General features: G+C 36.3%; 2 protein-coding genes across 6 annotated transcripts; one reads left to right on the top strand and one right to left on the bottom strand.

The window, feature by feature from the left end:
* Positions 1–1,567: 1,567 nt before the first annotated feature.
* Positions 1,568–6,264, top strand: LOC107480364 (S-adenosylmethionine carrier 1, chloroplastic/mitochondrial). Of its 2 annotated transcripts, XM_016100493.3 has the most exons (13): positions 1,568–1,708; positions 1,862–1,935; positions 2,217–2,318; positions 2,977–3,059; positions 3,487–3,563; positions 4,037–4,127; positions 4,511–4,564; positions 4,676–4,771; positions 4,881–4,970; positions 5,053–5,104; positions 5,332–5,393; positions 5,586–5,666; positions 5,882–6,264. In XM_016100493.3, exons 2-13 carry the CDS (start codon positions 1,875–1,877, stop codon positions 6,011–6,013), a joined length of 981 nt encoding a protein of 326 aa, XP_015955979.1. In that variant the 5' UTR covers positions 1,568–1,708; positions 1,862–1,874; the 3' UTR covers positions 6,014–6,264. The 2 variants fall into 2 exon arrangements, with proteins under 2 accessions (XP_015955979.1, XP_015955980.1); XM_016100494.3 differs by lacking the exon at positions 5,882–6,264 and having other exon boundaries at positions 1,576–1,708; positions 5,487–5,629.
* A 1,574-nt stretch (positions 6,265–7,838) lies between these two features.
* Positions 7,839–26,962, bottom strand: LOC107480365 (uncharacterized). 4 transcript variants are annotated; one of them, XM_021138868.2, is made up of 26 exons: positions 26,730–26,962; positions 26,026–26,207; positions 23,762–25,912; positions 23,391–23,466; positions 21,985–22,107; positions 21,199–21,454; positions 20,628–21,104; positions 20,377–20,562; positions 19,965–20,258; positions 18,703–19,317; positions 17,599–17,995; positions 17,347–17,474; positions 16,686–16,856; positions 16,276–16,476; positions 15,220–15,768; positions 15,057–15,116; positions 14,645–14,955; positions 13,813–14,245; positions 12,949–13,416; positions 12,444–12,560; positions 12,231–12,352; positions 11,446–12,157; positions 11,019–11,273; positions 10,575–10,757; positions 9,938–10,279; positions 7,839–9,131 (listed from the first exon to the last, which is right to left on the bottom strand). In XM_021138868.2, the coding sequence occupies exons 2-26, from the start codon at positions 26,198–26,200 to the stop codon at positions 8,382–8,384; spliced, it is 9,552 nt and encodes a 3,183-aa protein (XP_020994527.1). In that variant the 5' UTR covers positions 26,201–26,207; positions 26,730–26,962; the 3' UTR covers positions 7,839–8,381. The 4 variants fall into 4 exon arrangements, with proteins under 4 accessions (XP_020994527.1, XP_015955981.1, XP_020994528.1 ...); XM_016100495.3 differs by having other exon boundaries at positions 20,628–21,056; XM_021138869.2 differs by having other exon boundaries at positions 26,026–26,201.
* Positions 26,963–27,190: the final 228 nt, after the last annotated feature.

Raw genomic sequence — 27,190 nt, 5'->3', positions numbered from 1 at the left:
TATTTAAAAGTCATTAAATTTTTATATGTTATTAAAATTTAATAAATACAAGTACATTTTTATATGTTATTTTTAATTCAATGTACTAATAGGAGTTAAAATTAATTTATATTTAATAATTTTATACTAAAATTAATTTACTATAATCTTATTTTATACTTCTTTTAGTATATATTTTTTATATTATATAGTATTTTTTCTAGTATCTTATTGTACAATGTGTAATTCGAATTACCATTTGATTCGAAATGTGAGTAATTCGAATCAATTTGATTCGAACTTCCTCCTACTCACGTGTTCCTACTAATTCAAATTGATACAATTCAAATTATGCTTTTATAATTCGTTCTAAGTTGATTCAAATTACTTGTATGCAATGGTTGGGAATAATTAGAGCTGTATTGATTCGAATTATTAAGGAATGTAATTCGAATAAAGTTGTTTCGAATTACATTAAAGTGTGCTTTGGTGAATTCTTGTATCAGATTCTTGTTTGGCTTATATGCGTAATAAACTTCTCTCCTTGGCTTAAATACGTTTTTTACCCTTAGTTTTATATTAACTCTAAATATATTAAAAGAATTTACTCAATATATTCTAACATTTAACTAATTACAAACACTTATTCCAAAACATATTTACAAAAATTAGAGCACTGGCATAACACAAATAAATAAATTAAGCATACTTACTACTTGATACGCTACTACCTTATCAATATCATATACTTTTTGTATTTTTTACTCTGCCTTACTTGAATAAAAGAAAAAGGTACTATTGATCGGCAAAATTAATTTTATAAATTACCAATCTATAAATTAATTTTATGTACCATTACCAATCGATTGAAATTGGCAAAACATTTAACTTCATCACCTTCCAATCGATTGGATTACATTAACAATCGATTGAATTTGGCTAAAACTTCAATGTCATCACTTTCCAATCGATTGTATTTGGCAAATCCATGTTATTTTCGTGAATTCAATCGATTGTTTTGAGGCATTCATTCGATTGGAAAGTATAAACAATCGATTGGTATAAGTTTTTTACCATTCTGCCTTACAACTTTCAATCGATTGTTTTGTGATATAGTGTAAACCAATCGATTGAGTTATCATTCAATCGATTATTTTGAAAAACCAATCGATTGAATTTCAAGGAAACACGATTTGGAAGCCATGGACGAACGTAACGAGATCAAAGTTAATTTTTTAATCAATTGGAATTATTAGGATGAATGGAGGATATAATTGGGTGTTATTTATTTGATTGTTAATAAATATAATAGATAATTGATAAAATAATAATTTATAAAATAAAAAATTATTTTTATAATTAAATAAAATATATGGAGTTGATTTGTAATTAAAATTAGTTCAAGAACTACGTAGCAATTGATAAAAAACTCTAAAAACATATTTTTTACTTGGACCACTAAATGGTCCAAAAATTCCTGAACCACCGAATCCTGTGCCGCCTAACTAGCACCCTCCAAAAGCAACCAAGATTAGCAACTTACAAATCTTAAAATTTGTGTACCTAATATTTCATGCCACAGCACGTTACTTAAAACAAATTCGGCATGACAGCTCTAAGTTTACGAGGGCAACTTGGTAAAAACTCATAAACCTCCTATTTTCCACGCTTCTTCCTCCGTTTATCCGTTACCTTCATCACTTCACTTCACCTGCATTCTATTGCACTGGTAAACCTCTCTCTCTCTCTCTCTCTCTCTCTCTCTCTCTCTCTCTGCATAATTGGAGTGTATAATTTCTTTCAATTTACTATTCAAACAGTTTACACAATCGCTAATTTGTTTGGTAAGCTAATTACGTTTAGTTTTGCTAATTGCTTTTAGTCGTTGGACCTTGATGATGGGTCCTTCTACCCTCTCTCTTGTTATGGTGCAACACTCTTCCACATCATCATCAGGTAACAACAGCACATTTTTCCGTAATTTACAATTTTGTATCTCTCTGGATGTGAATCTAACAAGGGGTATGCCTAATTGCGCTTATGCGATTATAGGTTCATGCTGATTGAAATTCATATTTCTTATGCTTGGTCACTTGGTATAGAAGGGTTCTTTCTTTAGAAAAGAAAAATGTGATGCAATATTGACATAGTTGTGTTGCATAGTGCGCTCTGCTTATATAGTTGTGTTGCATAGTTCGCTCTGCTTTCTTGTTTGAACCGCTAATTTGGTTTTGCAGGTGGTTGCACAAAGAGAAAACAGAACGTGCAGCTGAGAAATCCTTTTGCTTCAGTTAGCATGGGAGAGGAGAAGCCATTTGATTTCTTACGCACTTTATTTGGTAACTACAATACCTCCTTTGGTATTATCAGAAAGAGTTAATAAATGAAGGCCTCCTTTGTTGTTCCTAGCAAATAAATCATATCCGTTTTATCGTTTGATTTTAGCAAAGTATAATTGGTCATTTTTTGCAACACTACTGGTATTTCATGTCCTAATTTTATGTGTAAGTGCAACTGTAAGTTTGCAAAAAATGGATACGTCAACTTTATTTATTGTCCACCATTTATACATGGTGGCTTGAACTCTGAGAAGTTAAACTTCCAATAGTTAAGTTTTATTCACATATTTGGGTGATTTGGATAGAAAAAATTAATTTAGCACCATAGATGCCACATATTATAAAAAGAGTGTGAAACATAGACAACTGGAGAACAAAAATGATTTTATTGCATTGATAAACACTGCCGCTTCTTGTTCGTACGAGTGAGGGAGCATTATTAACAAATACTTGTTAAGGGAGTGCCAAAACTTCACAATTGTTGATTACCATTAGACCGACTTTACATAGAAGGTTGATATGATATCCCCTGATCTATATATGACGTGAAGGACTGGAGTAAGGAGTAGTGTTTTATCTTTTAAGTTGGCAGGCAATGTATGATCCAGGTGAGTTTATTAAAATTGAATCTATTTGATGAGCCTAATATATTTTGCAGAGGGCGTTATAGCAGGAGGTACAGCCGGAGTCGTAGTTGAAACAGCTTTATACCCAATTGACACTATAAAAACACGTTTGCAGGTAGGTTTCCATGGTGAAACAATTTACAACAAAGATCGTGGCTTGTGTGTTGATTTTTACAATGTGCAATACTGATCCAACCATAAAATATCCCTATAGTACCAGCTACGCTAGATTCTTCGGTAAAGCATTGCAATTATTTATCTATTTATTAAAGATAGAAAAAAAGAAAAAGGCAAAGCTGAAATAAGTTTTTCCTAGGATGCAATTGATCTAGTCGCAATGATCGATATCGAATCATCTATTCTTAATATGTGTGACCTATGTATGCTCCTGATTCCATTTTTATGTTTCTTTTTATAATGTGATCCTTTAAGTTAGTGGCCACAGAAATATATTGCCAACAAATAATGATTCTTTTTTTAATAGCAAACAGAATATTCCCATTTGACATTTACCATACTGATGATGCTCTCCTCCAATCCAGGCTGCTCGGGGAGGAGAAAAACTAATACTGAAGGGACTTTATTCTGGATTGGCAGGGAACCTTGCTGGTGTCTTACCGTGAGAACCTCATGGATAGCATGATGTTTCAAACATTATAGGTTTTCTATGTTGACTAGACAATCTTAGAATTCTAATCATCTTTGAAAACACTTGGATAGTCATTGGGTGCTTATGTTCATTTCCATTGATGATGATTCATCCAATTAGTGCTTAGTGGCCTAGCTTAATACGCTGGCATTTTTCACGAAGGTGCTTTCTATATAATCTACAAAAACAAGGGAAGTTTGTAAATTCTAAATTCTAACTGCAGAAGCTCATTTTCAGTTATGTCTTTCTCTACAATTCTTTTTGACTCAGTTGCATATAAGAGTCCTTTTAGTAGAGACATGGATTCAAATAAGGATTGCCAGTAAACTGTGATATCATTCAATTTTTCACTTAGCTTTCAAGATTTTTTGTTGTCTACTTATCAAGGTATGAATTCATAAATTTTTTTCTTTAACACCTTGGTGTTGCTTTTAAATGTTAAGGGCATCAGCTTTATTTGTTGGAGTTTATGAACCTCTGAAGCAGAAACTGTTGAGGATGTTTCCTGAAAACCTGAGTGCTTTTGCTCATCTGGTAAGATATTACTTACATAAACCTTGATCTGAAAATATAGGCATATGAGGATTTATGTTGTTTAAACACCTGTTACCAATTTTTTAAGTATCATGCTCAAAATGTTTCAATAAATATGTTAAGCTAGCTTTAAAACAAGCCATGTACCAAGTACATTAACTTCAAGTTTGAAGTTTGGCCAGTTGGGGACATACTTTTCTTGATGTAAAGTCCTTGGATAGGGGGTAAAAAATCTTTCAAGATACTCGTAAATTTCATTAGACTGCAGGTTCCATTAGTGGCAATATTGCTGGAACATGCATTTCTTGATGATAAGTTCTTTGTGATATGTTTCTTTTGTCGAGGTAAAACAAAACTCTCACAGGGCTTTTAAATTTTATTAGACTGCAGGTGCCATAGGGGGCATTGCTGCTTCACTGATTCGCGTTCCAACAGAGGTAAATTAGTTCTAATTTGTTAGAATGATATTTCACGGTTGAAAACTGTTTCGCTGGACAACTTGTAAAACTTTTTATCTGAACGGCTTCATCTTCTTTAATGCTTCTCAGGTTGTTAAGCAACGAATGCAAACTGGACAGTTTACTTCAGCTGCTGGTGCTGTCCGCTTTATTGCTGCTAAGGAAGGTTTTAAAGGACTTTATGCTGTATGAAACTCCTCACTATGTCTTCCTTTTGAGAAACATTTGACAATCCTATTTTCCATGTGTGATTGTATGCTAAAATGTTTCTTTGACATTGATCTTTGAAACCCAGGGGTATGGATCTTTTTTATTGCGGGATTTGCCCTTTGATGCTATTCAGTTTTGCATCTATGAGCAGATTAGGATAGGTTATATGGCTGCGGTAAATTTCTCAAGCTCTATAATTATATGTTTTGTTGCACTGTATTTCTTGATGGAGGATGTGACTGCCATTCCATTTTTAGGCCCGAAGAAATTTGAATGATCCAGAAAATGCAATTATTGGTGCATTTGCAGGTAATTAAATATTTAAATGACATCAGAAGACTACTCCTATATATATATATATATATATATACACACACACACACACACGTGTACACATACTAAGTTGTAGGCTTGTAGCACAACATAGATCCCCACTCTCTTAATTAACCTCTTAAGGTGTGTGATTGCTGCTAGCACAGTAGCACTTAAAGCATTATGTCAGTGTTAAAATGTGATTAACAATCTTGTTTTTCTAGGTGCACTAACTGGAGCTATAACAACTCCCCTTGATGTCATCAAGACAAGATTAATGGTTCAGGTTAAATAATCCTGTTTCCTACTACTTTTCTTTTGCTGTATTCTTCCTTTTCAATCTCGTGTTCACGTGAAACTCGTATAACGCCATATGCAGATGATTCCATGTTATGTACTGTAATCCGCATGCAAATCAGTAAGAATATCCAGTTTCAATTATCAATCCATTAACAAAGTTCTCATTTTCCTCCTAAAGGGATCTGCAAACCAATATAATGGAATCGTAGATTGTGTTCAAACAATTATCAAGGAAGAAGGACCTAGTGCACTTTTGAAGGTATGGGTTTTTTGCTTTCTTGGACACACCAGCTTGAGTGGTAACCTTTAGCATGGTCCAAATTCTCACCAAATTATGAACTGTACCTTAAACGCTCAGAGCAGGTTCAGAAAGCTATTGCCATATTGCAATGGTTTTAATCTTCAATTTTCAATCTTTGGAATGTGCTTTCAAGTTGTTTTTTTTCTTATTAATTGTAACCTGATTCACTACAGGGTGTTGGGCCTCGAGTACTATGGATAGGGATCGGTGGTTCGATATTCTTTGGTGTTCTTGAGGGTACAAAACGTTTTCTGGCTGAGAGGCGTCCTACACCTTCAGAGTCTCAGCCAGAAAAGGTTAAATAAGAGATTGCCGCAGCTCCACTTTTCTTGGTGCCATTTTTTATGTGTAATTTGATATATTTTTGTTATATTCCCTCTCAATTTTAAGCGATAGGAATAAGATTACAGTTTCGTTTGGATAGTTAATGTAAGGCCTCCAGTGAAAGAAACTTATAACAAAGTCTTGTGTAACAAGTAACTTGTTTACGGGAGTATCAAGATTAAGAAAACTAGCCAACGAGGTACAATACTACAATATGATATCGTTCCAAACAGATTTAGGTGTTTTTCAATCTTAAGCAGGAGGAAGGAGTGAATAGGGGTGTACATGATCCGAACCAAACATTTTAGAAGCTAGTTTGGTGTAATTTTATTGGGTCTAAGATCGGGTATGAATTTCAAAAATAGATTTGGTCATTATTTAAAGTCGAGTTTGAGTTAAGACGAATTCGGCTTCACTCAGTTCAAGTGTACTAGAAAATTAAAAAAAGTATATATATTTTAAATTAATTTTAATATTATGTTATATTAATTATAAATTTATTGTTTTATTTTTAATCACATTTGTTGAATTAAAAAATAGATCAAAAAGCATCAAATTAGAATTTATAAATAAATTCAAGTTCAAATATAGATATCAACATCTCAATAACAAATTTTTTTTATAAATAAATGCATTATAAATAATTTTTTTTATAAATTATTATTAAAGCGTTAAAGACTCGGATGAACCCAATATAATTATGATCCAAAAATATTTAGGTTTTATCGAGTTTAGAATCGAATTAGGACCTAAAAAATAAACCCAGTATATAGTTAGTACCGACACTGAGTTAAGTCAAACCCAATTTTACCCGCACTATGTACAGCCTAGGAGTAAACAACACAATTTAACTGAAAAATATCCTGTGGGAAGGTGAGGATCTGGTGTATGACCAACAAAGCGTACCCTAAAATTCACCATCTTCATTGTTCTTGGGAACGTGATCGCCTCTCTCTCATTCTCAGGTGTGCCTTCTCTCAGAACTAGAAACAACTTCGCATCGCTGTAACTACAAGCTATGGGGGTGACCGCCATTTCCCAAAACGAAATCTTGTCCAATCATTTAACTTGCTTCCACTCACCCTTGCCTCCCTTTGTCACCTTTCCGGCTTTCCCATCATTCGGAGAATACAAAAGCCCACCCAACAAATACTGCATCATTACCAGCCTCAATTCATTCTCATCTTTTTCCTACCCCCCAGTTCTTGGATCATACTCAAACCAGCCACTAGTACCAACCAAACCGTAAACCTTAGTCACGTGTCATCAATGCTAGTCACCGAAGAGGTAGATGTCTCTGGAAGGAATGGGTAGACAATGATTTGGAAGGGATAGGGCTTTGGGGCAGGGAAAGGAGGGAGATGAAGGGTTTCAAAACTTGGGAAAACGTTAAGGTGGCAACACGGTGTGGGTCGCCATTTGTTTGGTGCTAGTTGCTACCCTGCTGGATGCAAGTGGCAATTGTCACTGTTTACAAATAAAGACGTTGACATAAATTATATTAAGTACTTCAGTTAAAAAGTTTAATTTTAATGCCCTGACTGTAAAATATTATTTTACACTGCAATCACATCTGTTTTTAAACACACATGTAAAACTTTTTTAGACGGACAGTGCTTCAAAATTAATTTTTTTTCCATATAAAAATATCTTTATAGTGGTTATCTAATTCATAATCTAGTGTTTTAAGTTTTTCTAGTACTATACGGCACTTTAATGAGTAACCAACCACTAATCAGGCGGTGCAGTGATCCCCTAGAGGTGGTATCTTTGTCGTGATAGGGAAGACAAAGAAACAGTGCTCTGTTCACCAACAAATTTTGTCCATCGGGTTGCTGGATCGAAAATTCGAAATATTCCTTTCCAAATAAACCACTAACTGGAATTCTATATCGATGTACAAGAATAACAACTATACACTTTTAGAGCCAAAAAAGAAGAGAAATGGGAACCAATGGAACATTCTATTCTACAGGCCTCAAAACAGACAATAAACTACCTCTCCACCCTGCAAACCCCCTGGGCCCTAAGACCCCAACCAACTTTTTAAAAAAATGGAGAAAACAAAACTAGAATGGTTCTTACAAGAATGAGCTACAGATACAGTTGGCCTAATATACAACCATCAATCATATTCTCAACCCCAAAAGATATGTATAAGGACCTCAGCTTGATCAATCAACTAACCATCCAATTTCCATTTTGTCCAGCCTTTTTTGCTTTTTCTGGTTTGTTCTGTTCAGCATCCTTCAATGTTTTCAGCAATACACTAACTGACTTCATATCAGCAGAAGCCCATGGTCGAACCACCTTCCTGCTCAATGTGGTTTGTCCAAACAGTATAAAGTTTTACATTAAAGGGAGGTAAGCTCCCCCATGACCCTTCCTCAACACTAGTGGTGCCGCATTGTCAGGGACGTTATCCAATTCCTCCTTGCATGCATCAATAACATCACCAAATCCAGTTGCCAGTGTAGCCAATTGCATCCGCAACTTCAAGTCCCTTGTTCGTTTCAATAGGCACCTGAATGATCTTCCTAAATATTTAGCCCACTCGGCTGGCAAGCCTCCACCTGTAAGCCAGACAGAGAAATGAGATTGGTCCCCTCGAGCAGCCACTTCAGCTCTATAGAATCTAGCTAAATCAATCAGCATTGACGGCTGAAGAGGTAGAACTGCAACGAACTCTGCCACAAACTCCTCCATCACTTCAGGTTTGAGCATCTGGTTCCAGAGTACTAAAGCCCACTCACTTGGTTGGTTTAGGTTATAAGCTTCAGCTACAATTAAAGCCTCTTGAAAACGAGATTGCTCAACCAAAGCTCGTCTAGCATTGGTTTCTGATAGATTAAGCCACTGGAAATCAGGCATTCGAATTTGCAAGGACAGAAGGGAAGCCTGTGCACAATTGCTTCGTGTTTTGTTGCCAGCATCAATGGAAGAGTGAACTTCAGCAGCTTCAATGAAGTAGCGCATGGAATCCAATAAATCCTCATTCTGGTCCATGTCATAGCGGCGGAACCACTGTTCACACGATTGCTGTGCTCGTGACTCTAAAAGAGCAGCTGTCTCATGTTTCATATCAAAATGACTGTAGACCTATAAAGAGCACAAAACCATAATCAATAAATTAACACATACTTTAATCTAAAGTTAGCCTGAGCTTTGAAAGATATTAAATCAGACTTTGAGAAAGAGAGAAACAAGAAAAGAATTTGAGCAACTGCAAAAAAGCAACTTGTCCACCTTTCAAGTCGATGCTTGAAAAGCTATCAACATTTTAATATAGAATATGTTTAATTACTCTGTTGGTCCCTATAGTTTCGCGAAATTTTTAATTAGGTCCCTATACTTTTTTTTTCATTTTAATCGAGTCCTTGCACCAATTTTTTTTTTTAATCAAGTCCCTACACTTTTTTTTCTTTTATTTGAGTCCCTGCACCAATTTTTTTTTTTTTTTATAATTGGATCCCTATATAATTAAGCCAATTACTACCAAGAGAGACCTAATTGAAAAAAAAAAATTGGTGCAGGAACCCAATTAAAAGGAAAAAAAGTATGGGAACCTAATTGAAAATTTTGCGAAACTATAAGGACCAACAGAGTAATTAAACCTATAGAAATAGAATATGCCAAGACCAAAAATGTATTCATATCTTACATAGCAGGACGAATACCAAAAGAAAAAGAAGGGTATTCCAGCTTTATAATTTGATCATGGACATACAAGTGGCAGGCATTAGAGGAAATATCCTCTAAGGCAAAAGGTTATCAATTATACAACTTTTTATATAAGTTTATATGTTAGCACTTCACAGCATACAATCATTAATTAATATATATTTATATGCTACACTGACAACATTGTAACAGTTGCCATTTTACCAACAGAAGGAAATACTGACCATAGCAAATGCATCAAGGTCATTAGGGTTGAAATGCTTCAAAGATGTAAGAACAGCCATTCGAAATCCTCTGACAGCCTCAGCAGTGCCTGTGTTGGTGTCTGCAGCAGCAGAATACTTCTGGAGCAGAAGATCCAACTGACCATTTTCTATGAGAATGCCAAGAATGAAATTGAGAGCATAAAAGTTTCCAACCCCGGTTATTAATCGAGCCAAACATGAAAAATCACCCTCCAATACATAAGCATCAACCCTAGTTGCAGCAAGAGCTACAAGGACATCAACTCCATCAAGGCATGCAGATGACTTGTAGAAATGGTGGGACAGAATAAGAAGCTCAACCTGAAAAATGTCAAGTTCATCAGGCAGAACGAGTTAGCCAGCTTCAAAATAATGGAGTGACTTTGCAACAATGAATCTTTATTTTCCCTTCATGTTACAGCTTCAAAATGATTATCTGCTTAAAGAATAAGGCTGAGCACAATAGCAATGTAAAAGAAGGGGGTATTGAAAAGATATTAATGGAAATTACAATTTTATTGGAGAAAGAGGACAGAAAGTTGAAAACAGGATCATCTGATAACGGTACCAAGTTTCTGGTAAAAATATGTACAACTGACAACTATCATTGTGATACCTCACAAGCATGTGGTATCTCCTGTCCAGTAATCACCAAACGCATTAAAGCATGCCCAATTTCTGGTTCAGAGGGACAAAGCTCTGCCCACTTCAAGAAATCTGAAAATCTCCACAGCAATGGAGCAGGTCCTTCTTCCTTTTGTGAATCCATATACCCTCCACGATGTGCAGCCAACACACCCTGAACAATATAAATTGTATACAGAAATATTGTATTATGAACTCTTAGAATCTACACAATTGTATATATAAACAGTTTTTTAACCCAACATTGACATATGAATAAACCTACAACCAAAAATGATGCCAGTTCAAAAATCCTGGTTAATTTCTTTACTTCATTGGGACAGGCAATAAGCAGATTTTAACATATTCAACATTGACAATATACCCATAAAAGGGGAAATGCACACACACAATTGAAGATAATAAAGAACCAAACCTTTAGGAAAGATTCTGCAAGTATTTGAGCAATGCTTGCCGCTGGCATTGGATGAGTCTGCACCAGCATGTTTGCCTCCTCAAATGACTCCTGTGCTTTAAGAGAAAGGAGCTGTAGCAGTTCAATTGGTTGCTTGTTGAACGCCTCAAAAAATGAGAGTCCCAAGGTGTTTGCAGCTTTTATAACTGCTATTATTCTCTTACATAACCCGCGCCCACTGCCTTCTGTAAAAATGGCCACCAAAGACTCCAGAACCTAGCATCATTGTATGTCCACAATATTTTATCAATACACATATCATGTCAACATCTTTAAAAAATTTTCAAAGGAAACTAATTGGCAAAATACAGCAGGAAAAATAGTGCACGCGTGTGCGCGTACACGTATGTGTGTATTTTTAGGTAGAGGAGGGTGGTTAGATAAGAACCTGCAGTGGGTCCACATGGTGCTTGCCCTTCAGTAGACCATGTGTTTGTATAACTGAACGCACTTCTTCGTCAAGCATTGACAAAGATACATTGCTGGGAGGAGTTGAAATAGCAGCAAGCTTCAAGGCCGCATCTACAAGTTTAAATTCAGATGGTATTTCTTCAGGAGAGAACTTAGATTGCAGTTGCTTGGCTGCAGCAATTTGCCCAAATTCCAATAAAGATAGTACAGCCCTTTCCAGCTCTGCTGCGCCAACCCTTTCGTCCCACCTAGAAAATGACATTTCCAGTTTTAGGTTCTCTTCATTCAACTGCAACTCATTTTTGAAACAGTGGGCACTAGATCCATCATCACTATCAGCACTTTTATCTGCTGTTTCAAGAGGTGGGCGTCTTGATTGCATGTATCCTTTGCCCCTTCTTTTTGTCTTTGAACCACCACCAAAAGTAGTTGAGAGGCCAGCATCCACTACTTGATTCTTGTAAGGGATTTGGTTATCAATTCTATTCCTCATTGAATTTATATGGTTGTCCATCTTTGCTATTATGGTTGCAGTTCGGTCAATAATACTGGATTCATTCTTGATAGCATTCTCCCTGATAGAAAAGGTAAAATTGAAGTCTCCTTCACTCTTTACCTGGCTCTCAGATTCAACCGCTAAAAGCCATACTTTGGTTTCAATTTCACGCAGAAGATGCAATGGGCAGACACTGAAAAATTGAGCAACAAGATAAGTAAAGATATTAACAGAAGTTCAAAAAGTAAATCTGATATGTTCCATACGGGCTGGAAAGGCTTATCATCCCACTCAACCATTGCAGAGAAAGCAATAAAATTTCATGAAGCTCCCTTGCAGGCAGATCTTTCTCAACAGCTTCAGCATGTTTAAGGAAAAATAACCCAGCCTACAATCATTAAATGGATATAAACATTAAGAAAAAACGTAGCATATATGTTTAATTGAACTTTACAACAGGTACTAGAAACCAAACACACTTGAAGAGAAGGGAAGGAGTATCTGATGAATAATGTGTGACAGTGGCTCCATAAAGCAACCCTCTCTTCTGGTACGTCCCAAAGAAACTCCTTCCACTCGGCTACCATAGATTCGGCCTAGAATTTGTATAAGGGGCAAAGAAAGTTGAGGAAAAGAGGAGGTGAGAAATATTTGCAAAATATGACACAAATTGCCACTATTCATCACGGTAACAACAACAACAACAACAACAACAACAACAACAACAACAACAACAACAACAACAATAATAATAATAATAATAATAAAGCTTCATTGGAGCTCATACTTAGAGCAAAAGTTAAGTTAATTCAGCCTACAAATTATCTATGAACCCAAATAGCTGTTCAAGTAGTCATTAAATAGTGAAATTTGTAAACATAAACATGAAGATTTTAAGATTGGTTGAAGACTTCCCCAAAATTGAGGTTACAGTTTGTAAGAACTGTAGAATGTCACAAGCAGGTTTTCAATTATAAATACTACCTGAGACTCAGTGACATGATGCAATGAAGATTTCCAGGGGGTTCCACTGGCCTCCAACTGCTTGGCCCAGTTCCTTGCTTGCTCCCACTGCCTATTATTTTCTAGTGCAGACAACAGTGAAGCATCATCTGCAGTTTCATTATCAAAATGCAACACATTATCTTTACGAAGCATAGGTTCTGCTAAATTAATTTTCCAATAAGCCCTTCGGTAGTGTGCCGCAGCAAGTCCACCATCACCAAAGTCAGTGGAGGCAAGAAGTTGCATTAAGCATCTTTTCTCATACGGAGAGGGGCAAGTTGAAAGCACTGCATCAGCAGCTTTTGAAGCTGTAGAACTAATCCATGATGTTCCAATCTGTCCTTCTCGTCCCACATTTGCCTGTGAGTACATCGGTTCCTCCTTAATTCGTGCTGAAAAGGAACCCAAATGAGCAGAAGCTTCTGAGAGGCGCATTTGTGAAAATGCCTGACCAAAGAGGGTATATCAGTATTGCACGGAAGATATCCAAAAAAAAAAAGAAAAACTGATGCTGGATACACAAAAGGCCTAATTCAATGCACAAATCCAATTAAGATGCAAAATGCCAGTCAAAGCATCCAATGCTTTCTAGACAGGATTTCTTGCCCTCTTTCTTTGTATGATAGTCTTTCTCTTTAATCATTTTTTTTTTAAATTAAATATGGCAAAAGGAACAACATGAGAGAAAGAGGGTCAAGCCACAAGTATAAAGAACTGCATCATCATTACCAAGAATTTTGATGGCACTTGCCCAATGATAGCACACACAGACAGAATAGAATTCTCCAGTCTCCACTATACATCACTACATGAATCAGAAGCATTTTGGATTAGCTAGCTTACCTGAAGGGCACGAATGAATGGCAGCAATGGACATGATGGAAGGAACATCTCAAATGCCCTTAGCAAAGGCAAGAACAATTGTTGTTCACAAAGCACTGCAACCATCTTGGAAAGAGAAGCTGGCCTTTCATTGGATTCACTTGCAACAATTATACCTCCCGTCTGTCCTACATCTCTTTCATTCTCGATAGACTTACCTTGGGAATCAAATATTTTTGGACCCATAAAAGTACTTGAGATCTCAGATATTACAGAAGTAGATGAGTCGACTGTAATGGGTGTTAATAACCGTCGACGCTTGGGACTCTGCCTATTGTAATGAAATGTAAGCACTCTATCACCTACAGGCAAGGAATTGGTTGCATTTACAGCTGCTCCAACATTATCTGCAATCTGGGAAGCAATATTATGCACCTTGATCGATGAAGTTTCTCTGTCCATAGATATAGATAATGAGTTTGAATCACTGAATTAGTTTCTAGTTTCAGCACATGTTTGAGTATGCATGTGCGGCACATGGATATTCCACTAGGTGGAGCTGGCTAAAAAATGATATTGCTTTATCAGGTATTTCAAAAAAGGGACACAATGTCAATAAGCATCGGCATGATTTTTCTCTTTAAAGATCAAAAACATATAGAGCATTGATTTCATCATATATGTATTCAAAATAAACAATTTCAGATTAGTCAGAGTAGGACTAAATAGTGCAGGACTGCAACCTACTCACAGAAGAAATGCAGAACATTATAAAAATACATCATGATGAAAATCACATGAATATAATTATGAACGTGAAAACTTTAATTACTTAAAAGACAATTCCAGTCACCTTGCTGCAGTAATTTCCAACCAAACTGTCAGGCATGACAATGGTGAGACATCAGGGAAACATGAAGCCACCATTGCCAAAATTGACCAGGACAACTCTTTTGCTTTTGTCAAGAGAGCTTCTCCAGGACCTTTGTGTTTTTCACATTCTGCTAATATCTGGAAGAGTTCAACTGGAACACACATGTTTTCATTAGGAAAGGTTGTTTCATCACCTTTCTCTGGTGAGGTTGCCTTTTTCTTTGATTGCATTGCTCTCAAAACTGTCATCATATGAAGTCTCAGACGTGGATCACTAAACTCCTTTGATGCCTAGCATTGAAACAAGAACATTAGAGGTTGAAATCTTCGCTATAACATAACTTATCCATTCAAACTTTTTGACATGAACTAGAGTAGGAAGCAAGACTCACCACTTGGACCACTGTATCAAAAGAATATCCCCCAATCTGACCTTCAGACAAAAATTCAACCTGACAGGAGCAAAATATAAATCATACCATTACAGTTCAAGTAAAAGAAAAAAAAAGGAAAAATGTATTTTCAGGGTGGGGGGAAAGAGAAGTAGCTACATACCCAGTCATTATCTCTAGCTAATAAAGCAAGATACTTTGTACTTAGGGGAAGCTGATGCATCCTACAAAAATTTGTTACCAAACTCCAGCGCTGGCTAGCAGCCTTTCGTTCAGACCTTAACTGTGCTCCATCACCATTTCCAGTTAGCAGCCAAGACCCATATGTATTTCCATCTATAATCAGCGGAAGGCTTGCTTTTTCCAAATGGTTCAAGACAAGCATAAGAGCCCGAGAAGGTTGTCTACCTGAAGCTCCATTCCCAGTAGAATTTACTGCAGAATCCTTGTGCAAATATTCATCAGCTAAGGCTCGAGCAAGAGACTCGGTCAAGTCACCTTCATGGGATCTTGCATGAAACATAGATCCCTTGGGTGATAATTGCCTGAGATTTTCATTATCTTCACTTAATGTGTAGAAAGAAGAAATTCGCTTTAGCACAGCAATATCAGTGCGCAACATGCTGGCTGACAGACCACATAGCTCCAGAAGAAAAGTGCATGAGGCAACAAGCATAGAATCCTCAAAATGCATAATAGCAATTGGCAAAACCTGACAATTCAAGCAGCACAATTTTATGTTTATCATTTAAAATTTCTATGAGAACCATCTTTTTGGTAAAATCATATAAAAACCAGTTTATATGATCTAGTGCAAAATATATTAAGACTGTTTCGCAGGTTGTCAAACATAAATCACGAGAAAACTCTGAGGTGAAAAATCTTTCCAATCCCCATTCTTCATAATCAAATCAAATGTTGGCACAAGGTAAAGTGGATTATCCTACCCATGCTTAAAGCTCAAAGGACACTTGCAGAAGGATGTTTTTCATGTAATAGCTTTAAGCTTTTAGATTGAACTGGATTTAGACAAATAGATTCATTTGAAGCATGACTTCGGAGTGACGTCAATCAAATTTCTACTTATCAAGTGAAGTTTTTTGTATTAATTTTTTTTTCAACATTGCTCAATGCACTGATTTATTTCAATTTTCCCTCAGGTAAAGTACATAACCCGATTTGTTTTTTTCAAAAGAAGAAAGCAAGGAGAAAAACATACAGATGAAAGCAGAGTCTCTTCACTTTGCTCAAGTGGTGAAAGAATAGTCTGGACATCTAATTGAATGCTTGCTTGTCCATGAGCTGAAGCACCGGCCTCCTCTTTAGACTTCATATTTTGAACTCTATGGCCAAGGATCTGGTTGAAAGCTGCCAAAGCACGTCCACGGTGCAAATGGTGCTCAAGTCCAAGGCCATTTTCCTGAAAATTTGATCAGAATTCTTGATATACAAAACAACATTATCCAATTACTGAATGATAATGGTGAAGAGGAGCGTTGTTGGAAGCTGTTAACATTCTTGTAGCAAGAAATAGGAGGATAATAACACATAATATTGGGAAAGGTAATTCGAGAAAAAGAACAACTAGAAGATATACAAAGTAGAAAAAGAAGCAATCAATGTACATACCTCGAGTAAAGGGCCATGTAGTTCTTCCTCAATGTGTCTTTGGATAGTTGCCTCCCAAGAAATTGCACTTATCTCAGCATGTACATCAGCATTTATGAATAAATCAATGTCTCTGTGTAGCAAAGTTTCCCCAGTAGGAAACCCTGAAAAGGATTGGCATCCAATAGGACCCTGTAATATAACCAAACCTAGATAACTTGGGTTCCATAACTGTGTTTGTATACAAGAACATTCAAACTACATGAAGAGGAGTTAACTGACCGTCAAAGGAGTAAATCTTGACTATTAGACTTGACATGAATGTTCAAAATTAATATTTAAAATATAGAGCCATGAGATTTTTTCCCACATCATGCGACCTTTAATTTAATAACTTCTAATATTGACTGTCTATACATGGTTCGACAGTGAAAATTTACTCCTCAAATAAATATAGTTCTTTGTTTTTCTCTTTCACCATACGACACATGAATAAAAAAACTAAAGAGAGAACAGAAGATCAATAATGAAGCTGTCTGCCAATCACTGAAAGTACATGTAAAACAAACGGTATTCTTAAAGGAAACAACACCAGACAGGTATAACATGAATTGAATTAAGACAATATTGTAGAGAAGATTGCAAAGGAATTCAGTCATTCAAAAAGGAAAGCAAAATTTACCTGCACGTAAAGTTGTATTAATCTCCGAATGGGCTTAGGAAACCAGCATGGAAGCATTTGTAGAAGTGAAGTATCACGTCCAGTAGAGAAAAAATTGTCATCACGCCAACTAAGATAATCTGATAAAGCTGTATTACAAAATTGTGATAGGCAAATTGATGCAAAAGAGAAAAAAGTTAGCTTAAGTGCCAATGAAACTGAGGATAAGGGGTTGGGGCAGGAGTTACCCAACAAATGAGGTTAATGGCTAACCAGTTTTTGCTTTAGGAACCAACAAGCTCATTGTATCTTGTCCAAGACATGCTCCTACAAGCGTGCGCCACAATGTTGGGAACCGTAGCAAAGTTGGCCTAAGGTTCTCCAATGTGCACTGGGCAGAGGAATTGATATGCATATTTACACTACCACTATTCAAACAGCTTTGAATTGGCAAAGCAGCATGCATCAGGGTTGCTAGAGCTGCCATTTCTCCCCCTCCTTCAGCAATGTCATCAACAGTTCGAATTATTTCATCTAAATCCATAACACTGAGGCCACTTCCAGGAACCAAATTTTGTGACATAATTGAGCGAGCATTAGCAAGTGAAGCCTCGTACTCACACCCCTTAACTCTTGATAAGAGCAGCCATTTTGCCCATTGACAATCAACCTGTTTTTATATGCAATGTATTAAGCATCAACAAGCAATAGATAAAAGAATGTTATAAGACACTTGACCACAAAGGACAAACCTTTAAGTATAAGAACAATGTATGCATCGTAGCCACAAGGGGGAAACAAGAAGCATAATTACATGAAAGGCATATTGATAAAAAGAATAACAGATGCTACAAAAAGCTTGAAATGCAAATAACAGCTCGGCAAATGAAGAAAAGTATAAGGATTTGAGAGGTAGTGCTAGCAAGAGATCTCTTGGCATTGCACACACTAGAGCTTACCTCTCATGAATAGGAAGAAAAGAGTAAACATGGAACAGAATTACATACTTCTAGAAGTTTTAAAGATGCTTAACTTAATGAAGAAAATAATAGTGAATAGGGATATTGCAGAAAACTTCACAGAAATCTCCATAATAAAGCCTCTTAAATGTAAGGATATTAATTGAGATAGAGACATTGTCTTGGGTTTTATTTTACTTTTCTGTTACTAAGCATGCCTTATCCTCCATATTCCTTGTAAACATTTTACACCACATCTGAATGAGATCACTATAGTGTAAAACAACAGAACCTACAAATTTCAGGGAATCATATAGCTCATACTAGCGTAGTAATTTGAAGAAAGAATGAGAGAACAAACAATTAGAATTGATCAAACCAAATTACAATAACACTCAATGGAAACTACAAAACTTACTGCAGTTTCCTGTAATGCAAGAAGGGAATCACGATCAAGGACCAAACTATGACAATCAAGGTAAAGGTCCAAAAGACTTGGCAAATTATATTGTGCACAGTGATGCACAAATATTTTATGCATAGCATGTACAGTTCCATCTCTATCTGATAAGGTCTCAATAAGATCATTGTCCAACAAAATCTTATCTTGATCAGATACGAAACCTGCCCGAGCCAAAAGAGCAACCATCTCCATTGTTCCTTCCCAATATTCTTTCAAAAATATAAATCTTTTTGCAAGCTTTTCCTGCATGAGCATTCTCAACCACCCAGAGCAAATATCAGGTGAAAACTGATATATTTGGATATCTGGAACTTCCATGCATACAGAATCCAATTCTTCAAGAGAGCCTAAGAAACTTCCGTAATTAGAAGCCTTCATATTGCATCCTAAAGACGAAGTAGTTTGCAAAACATCCAAATTGAGTTGAAGGCTTCCAGCAGATATGGCATATGCCGGTATCATGTCCAACAGTTCAGATACTTCTTTCCAATTATTGCGACCCCCATGATATTCAAGTTGTGATTCCCACAGTAAAGATATTCCCGAAGGAGATGATTGATTCAATATCATCTGTAAACACAAAGATGAATAAAAAATGCATGAGTAACTGAAAAGGAAGAGTTTTCGTGTTTAGAAGGTATACAGATTTATTTCACTTCTAACGAAAAAACAAAATATTAAGAAAGACTAGCAGCAAGCAGTGAGCAATAGCAGCCTAGTCCCTCTGTAAATCAGTAACAGCAATCCCCTTCAACAGCCATTAGCTAAGCTACAAACCAAAGGCAATAGGCCCAACATTAGGTTAATAACCCAAAATACCTAGGGCAAAGCTAGTAATGGATCAAGAAATATTTTATATGAGAAGTTCAAACCAAAGCAACTTTCAAGAATTCAAAAGCAAATCTTACAATGTACAGGTTGGAGTTGAGTACTCAGACTTGAAGAGACAAATGCACAAATGAGAAGTTCTATGTGATGCAGTATACCATAGCAAACTTCCAACTAGGCATAAGAGTCCAATTTCTAAGAACTTGTATGAGACATTCACCCCAGTCTTTCTTTCAATAAGTAAATGTAAATTGACAAGAAAATTGGTTTAGAACCCAACAAAAAGTGTATTCAAGGGGGAACATGTGACCCTCATCTTTGGTGTCATCAAAATTCAGTGTAAAAATAGATATCATCAATACAGACATGAACACACAGAATCAACTTACACGATCAATGGTTCTTTGCTCCCAGGTATCAAACCAGATAGCAGCAGCAGCCCAATATCCAACATGAGCCTCATCTTCATCAACTTCTACAGAAGATGTACTTCCATTGATATTCATCCATGAATCCAAGACAATTCCATCAATCTCCCCACATTCAATGACAAGGCTATCAAATGAATGGTTATGCAAGAGCTGTAGTCTATTTTCCATCGGCAAAACAGAGTCTGATGAAGTACCATTCTCTCTTAGCCTCCCATGATATGTTTTCCAGAAGCTGCTGCTAGGATAAAGACTCTTCTCACACACATGCACAGGAAGGAACGAATAAGATTGCAAGTCTTAGATAATGCAAATTCCTCTATCGATTAGTTAACTGCACTTGAGCACAAAATAAGGCATAAATTCCACATACCTCAATCAATGACATATCTTCCAATATCTTCCACTCATATGGTCCTAGATAACCATATCTTTTCAATTCCTCAGCAATCTGGGCCCGCAAAGATCTCCTTACAGTGCCAAATAAAAGTTGCTTGAGACAGGATTCGATGTTCTCTCCAAGTCTTTGAAGTGTTGAAACAGCAAGCTCAGTTTCACCCTGTGTAATCATAGTATTAGTCACATTATTTTCTTTATGAAAGCTAATGAGAGTAAAATAACTACCTTCAAAAATAAGTCATAAGCAACAGCTCTGCCAATATCACGGACTTCAGTGAAAGTATCATGAGGCTCTTTGCCAGCAACAAAATTTTCCGATTGATGAAGATGCAGTTTAAGTACTGCCAAAGGCAGACGACCAGAGAGCAGCGCATCTTTAACCACATTTTTAAGGTCCAGATTATCTACATTCCAGCGTGCCATCATCTCTTTCGGATTTTCCACAGGCAAAACTTTCTTTTCAGAATTTCCTCCTAAAGGGGATACTTCACCAAACTCTTCCGAGACCAAAGGAGATTTTGAATCAACAGGCACTAGTGCAAGGTTTTCGTTGTTGTCACTACCAGGAGCAGGTAGAGGTAAGGAAAGCTCATTTTGGTTCAACATGTCCAGTGACACTAAATCTGAAGCATGAACTGAAAGTTGGGATTCTTCCTGCAACATATCAGTACAAATTAAAGATGACTCTTCTCCGATAGTAGCCTGTAATTAGCAACAAGATAGTACTAATTTTCAGGAGAAACAATGCAATCAATTTAAATAGTAATCCAAGAAACAGAATCATTCAGAACCATACCAATCCTTGACTGGCCCTTTGGAATTTCGATCTAAGCCTACATTGCAGGTTGCGTATGATCTCCAAGAAATGAGCCATCTCACGAAGTTTTCGAGCAAAATCCACTTCTGCTTGCAGTTTAACTGGTTCAATAGGGGGAAGAGAGAGTAATTCTGTTTTGTTAAAGCCCTCTGCAATGATCATATCTCTTTTATGTTGTATCATTCCATATTTACGAAGCATCCTGGTTGCAAAGGAAGTAGCCAGTGCAAGAAGCCTAAATGTTCACCACAAGAAACAAGATATCATAAATCAGATGAAAAAACCTATAACTCAAAAAGGTTGAGTAATATCCACAAATTTTTCTAACAATTTATTTTCTCCTTTCAAATGCACTGTACTAAAGGAGAAGGCACAACAAATCTGAAAGAATATGAATAAGAAAAAGAACTTGGTTAGTTCCTAAAGGGACATTCAAAACTCACCTAATTTCAGTTTTCTCATCCAATGTAGCTGTCCTAAACAAACTAGCCATAAGAAAATTCAAGTATTTCCAAAATTCTGAAACACTCTTACTAACAACTTTTTTATACAAAAAATCCGTAAAGATAGCCATCTGAAGGAAACTAAACAAAAGCTAAAAGACCAATGTGATGTCACATATATAATTAGAATGCCAGAATAGACCTCTACTCTATATATTTAACACAGATGACATCATGTCTTACAATTAGCAAATAGGTTTATATAATAAAGTATGAATGATTAATAACAAAGCTAAGAGTTGCAACATGCAAATAAATTTACCTTGAAGCAGCAGAAGTTTCGCTATCATTTCCATTTTTGTTAACAATGAGAAAAACTGCAGCAAAGAGCAACCTCAAAATCCCCTCTTCTGCTAGATTCACATCCACAAGCATTTCCAAAGATCTGTTCATCAATAAAACTGGAAAGTGAATTTCATTAGATAATTTTTGCTGTTAAAAAATGCTAAATATTACATAAGCACAGCGATGTAATCCATCTCAACTCGAACTTCACTATTACTGAAACAATTTAATGCACGACAATATAATTCAATGTAAACCAATGTACTCCAACAACAAAGTTTTCTTTTATGATAAAGAGGAATTTTATCAACATGAAAAGAAGTATACATAACGATAAGAAACGAGACTAAATGAGACCAAACAAGAGTATACCAATGAAGCAAAGCTTTTAAATCTCTCAACATATTGGAGGAGAAAATTCCTTTGTAAAGATCATGTGCTTTACACCAAAAGAAGTCAAACACCTAATCTTATCCTACAAACCTTGCTTGTCGATGAAAATTATATTTTGCACCAAAAAGCATTATATTTCTGAACCCAAGCTGCATATAGCACAATTACAAGAAATAGCTGCACCAAGAAGCCTACAAATATCCAGCATATTACTTATAATTCATCCTACTCAGTACTTCTGTCCAGGCAGCAGACCTGACCATCCTTGGACTTCTAAATTTCCAGATAGCCTTGTCTATAGTCCAAACCCTCTTAGTGTAACAAAAAGTGAGATTCAAGATGTTGAAAGATTCAAAAAATGCTTCAAGAACATGTAGATATTTATTATAAGTAAGCTAGCTCCTTACCGAGAGAGGACTTTATATTCTGTGTTTATGTACGAGTTAAAAATACATATTATATTGTACCCTAAAACAAAAAAACAAATCATATTTTCAAACAGCAGTGGTCACACCATTGTACCCCACCCGTTTGGTTATCCATACTAATTCTAAAGTCTGAAAAAACCCAGTGCTATAATTAAGTCCTCTCTAGAGGAAAGCTCCATAGCCATTTAGCTTCCCAGACCAAGTTTATGCACACTACATTCCCAAGTAACACAACCTTCATGCCTTTGGTCAACGTCAAACCACCTGAAAAACAAAATGACATCTAATCCACTGTGCCACCCCGCACCTGACCAACCTTTTGACCCATCATCTGTCCATGTGAATTGCCACCACAGATAAAATACTAAATTATAATGCAGAGACTGAAATAGCATAAATGTCCACCCTAGAATATTTCCTACATTTCTGCAAAGCACTATCCCACCTTGAAATAGTGCTGCGCAAAGCATCCATGAACACATGCAACATATCATAACTCAAAACTACAAATTCAAAATATACGATGCCTATTAGATCAATGTCTAAACTTTGGCCTACTTACCTTTCTATTTCATCAAATTTCAAGTAGTCCAGTGCTATTTGTAACTGACGAATGCGAGAAACTTTGACATCCCATCCTGAAAAAGAAGGAAATAAATAATAATGAAGCTAAAACTATGTTTAAGAAATTCTAACCACCACCCTATTATACAAACCTTATCCAAACTTCGAAAAATAAAAGAAATAAATATCCCATCCAAAGTTTATTTTACTCTAATCAGGGTTATTCTAATTTAACAGAAAACCACATGGTTTCAACAGTAAAAGAACACACAGATACATCCCCCCTTACTCTCTCTCTCTTTTACATGCAAAGCATCATGGGAGGTTAAAATGAATTTTCCTTTTCTTTTTGGTTTTCGTAACACTCACCATTTTCTGAACACAATCGATGTGCCTCTTCAGTGCCTTCATACAGAAGAACTCTGTCCAAAATTTCAACTTTCCAAGGAGAAAACCTTTTCATTGTTTCTTTTATTTCCACATTGTCCTTTATTATGTCTGAAATCCCTAAACCCTTAGTTGGTGGGCAATAACCAATGTGCTCAGTAGGAAGAAAATTTGTTGAAATTGAAATGGAGGGAAGATACACTGATAGACCAGCTTCCTTCACTATATATAAACAACCTTGGAAAATGCATCCAAGTGCTTCTCCAATAATAGCTTCTTCTTTTCCATTAAAGTGGCACACATCATATTTACTACCTATGAAGTTGTCATCATGAACATCTAACTTCACTTGCAGATTAAAATGGACAAGCAGAGAACCTCTTTGATTTTGTGCATAATTATTTCTAGAGAGAATAGTAAATCCCAGAGGAGAAAAACAAATGGAATCATCCCCAGAGACTCTAAAACCAGGAAGAAATATTGTTCTCATAACAAGTGAATTCAAATCAGAACCATGAAACTTGTTATCATTTTTAGCAGCAGCAGAAAATCCACTTGAATAGGAGCCAAACAAGTCTGTCTTTTCTTTAAATGTGCAGTCATGAATTTGCTGAAGCACATTGGCCGCCACAGCTTTGTCTGGGAAAGAAACCACTTCACTTTTCATGTTCAAATCACTAGAACGAGCATTGCCAGAAGAATTAGAGTATACCACTTTGTGATTTATATCATACCCACCAACTCCCCAACCAACCAACATTCCAAGCCCAAATTGCTGACCATATGGAAGCAACTTCTCATATGAATAGTTCTTGTCAGGCACATAATCACCCAAGGAAATCACATAGATCACACCGCATTCATCAACCACAGCTAAAAGGGAGGTATGTGAAGCAACAACGAACCTTTTGAATGACCTCCTAAAAGAACCACTATGCTGATCAGACAACTTAGCCTTAATGTCACACTCTTGCTTAATATCTGTACCATCACTCAAGGAAAACTTTTCTGACCCTTTCATATCAAAATGAGGGTTAAGTCCACAAGCATGTGAAACATTTAAATGTGTCACAAGTTCACCAGACAATGCACCATAGAGAGCAATCAAGCCAGAAGAATTAAGACAAACAAGGAGATCATCAGAAAACTGAAAATCCATCCACTTATTTGCTAGACTTATGTTTATTCTTTCATCTAGCTTCACTATTGAAACCCACTGAATACCCCAATAGTCTAACCTAGCTACAAGAAGTAAATTTCTTATCCTGCCTCCTTGAATTGCATCATTAATATTTCCAGACAAATCATGCGGTAACATAAAAAAGAGCCCAACCAAGCAATATGAAGCACTTGAGAACACTCTTGGGCATTCATAGAAACCATTAACCTCAATACCAAATACACTAGAAAAACAATCAGAATTAGAATCATCTCCACACAAGCTCAAGCTTGACTGGTTAGACACATCACCTCCATCAAATATGTTAAATGAAACCACTTCTGCAGAGCAAGGAAATTCTGTATTCTTAGGGAACTTGCTCCAGATACTACCATCTAATACAGTAGTATCAATTTTAGTGAAAAACGACTCCAAGTATCTCTTAGCAGCAGGACCTCTCGGTAGTTCAACTCCACTATCTCCAACAATACCATTTATAGTCTGACCTTCATCACTCAGGCTGGAAGACTCTCCTACTTCTATGTTTTGAGCTAATGTAGCAACAGGCCCCCATTCCACCCACCTGCCTTGGCTAAAGTTCCCCTCTACTGCAGCTTGAGCAATTCCTCTGGTTTTGTTCAATTTGGGAAAAGCATGGATGGACACCCCACATCTTCCGGACACAAATAGAAATTCTCTAAATGAAGCATCACTGTGCTGATCATAGCTGTCCCCACAACGTGCCCATGCCAACGAGCTCACATCACTAATAAATGGGTAACTTTTGGACCTTGGACACTTAAGTTGAGCAGGATCAGTATCAATGTTGATTTCTGATCCTGAAGTGCAAGGTAAATCATTCACCATATCTGATATACTAGGCCTAGTGAATGCCTGGGAGGAAAGAGTCGATGAACCTGGACTGTGATTATCATTGTCATGGCAGCTTTCCGGAGCACTAGAATGTAATTCTCCTGCATAAAAAGGAAAGCAAATGCATATACCGCAACAGCTTAACAACACAAATCAGAAACATCTGTGTGACCACTACAGAACTTAAATCAACAAAAACGAAAATAGCAATCACCTTTTATCAGCGGAAGCAAAAGAGCTTCTTTTTCATAAGAATGCAAAAGCAGTATCTCTCTTGTGGGAGAAAGAAAAGCCTCACGAAATTCCGAGAGCGCAAGTGGAATATCGGAAGGTTCCCACTTATGTAACTTAAGTATAGCAGGATCATCACTGCCCATAGGCATACCCATTCTGCTCCTGATTCAACCAAACACGATTCAATAAAAGGGAAAAGAATCACAATTAAACAAAAACAAAAGTTAAGAAGTAATGATAACTGATAACTACACCTAAATAAAACTGCAAACAGTTTTCACGGTCAACATCAGTATTCCTAAGACCATCATAATGATCTAACAAGACTTGCAACGCCAAGAAACTTCGATAAGCGTAAATTAAGTTATTTTTTTCCAATTCTCTATAACACGCAAGATGGTGTTAAGACTTAACTATCTAAGTCTGTTTTCAATTTTATTTAATTTATTCATGCAAATAACCAAAATCGCAAGTTGAATCGAGCAGTGCAATCTGGTACATGCGGAACCTCGAAACCAGTCAGGATTCAATCAATTGAAACTAAACGATTATAATCTTTAAAAAATCCAAAAGAAAATATAAAATAAAGTATAATCAGAGAGAACTGAACATGAGAATTGAAGAGCAGCAGTGAAATTCGAATTTGCACAAAGGAAATGAAAATAAGAAGAATGGATAGAGAACCTGGATTGGGGCGATGATTAAGAAGATGGATGCATGGATACAGAGTGAGAGGTATCGTGTGAGTGCGCGTGTGTGCACGCTCCGATAGAGAGGGTTGACGACGACGATGATGATAGAGAAGAGTAACTGAGAACAAGAAAAGAGGTGCGTGCGTTCTTGGCTTCTTGCTCTCTCTCTCTCTCTCTCTGTCTCTGCTATTCTTTTTCTTCCTTCGCTGCTCGATCCCACTCACTTAACAGCTTTTTCGTTTCACCATTTTCATTTTTTCTCCCTTTTTCTAATTAATTTTCTCACTTTTAATCTTTTATTGTCCTTTTTCTTTCAATTCACTGACTGTAATTAATTAAACAGAGTGAATATCCGGCCGGCCTAATTTTTACGAAACAATATGAGGTCTCGAACAAAAAAAATATTAAATTTTTTTGTTTTATAGACTAAATTTAGTTAATATATTTGAATAA

The sequence above is a fragment of the Arachis duranensis genome, chromosome 3 (assembly GCF_000817695.3).
Source record: "Arachis duranensis cultivar V14167 chromosome 3, aradu.V14167.gnm2.J7QH, whole genome shotgun sequence".
NCBI lineage: Eukaryota > Viridiplantae > Streptophyta > Magnoliopsida > Fabales > Fabaceae > Arachis > Arachis duranensis.
Note: the sequence above shows the minus strand (reverse complement) of the source record. Positions and strands in the feature narration are given on the sequence as shown.

What these genes read in the sequence shown, in the direction of transcription:
- LOC107480364 (XM_016100493.3), top strand. Translation starts at nt 1,875, where the DNA reads ATGATGGGTCCTTCTACCCTCTCTCTTGTTATGGTGCAACACTCTTCC. An exon ending in TTTCTTACGCACTTTATTTG is followed by an intron (nt 2,319 to 2,976) that starts GTAACTACAATA and finishes TATATTTTGCAG; the next exon opens with AGGGCGTTATAGCAGGAGGT. An exon ending in TGAGTGCTTTTGCTCATCTG is followed by an intron (nt 4,128 to 4,510) that starts GTAAGATATTAC and finishes AAATTTTATTAG; the next exon opens with ACTGCAGGTGCCATAGGGGG.
- LOC107480365 (XM_021138868.2), bottom strand. Translation starts at nt 26,200, where the DNA reads ATGGGTATGCCTATGGGCAGTGATGATCCTGCTATACTTAAGTTACAT. An exon ending in AAAGGGCCAGTCAAGGATTG is followed by an intron (nt 21,105 to 21,198) that starts GTATGGTTCTGA and finishes TGCTAATTACAG; the next exon opens with GCTACTATCGGAGAAGAGTC. An exon ending in ATCATGTCACTGAGTCTCAG is followed by an intron (nt 12,561 to 12,948) that starts GTAGTATTTATA and finishes TACAAATTCTAG; the next exon opens with GCCGAATCTATGGTAGCCGA.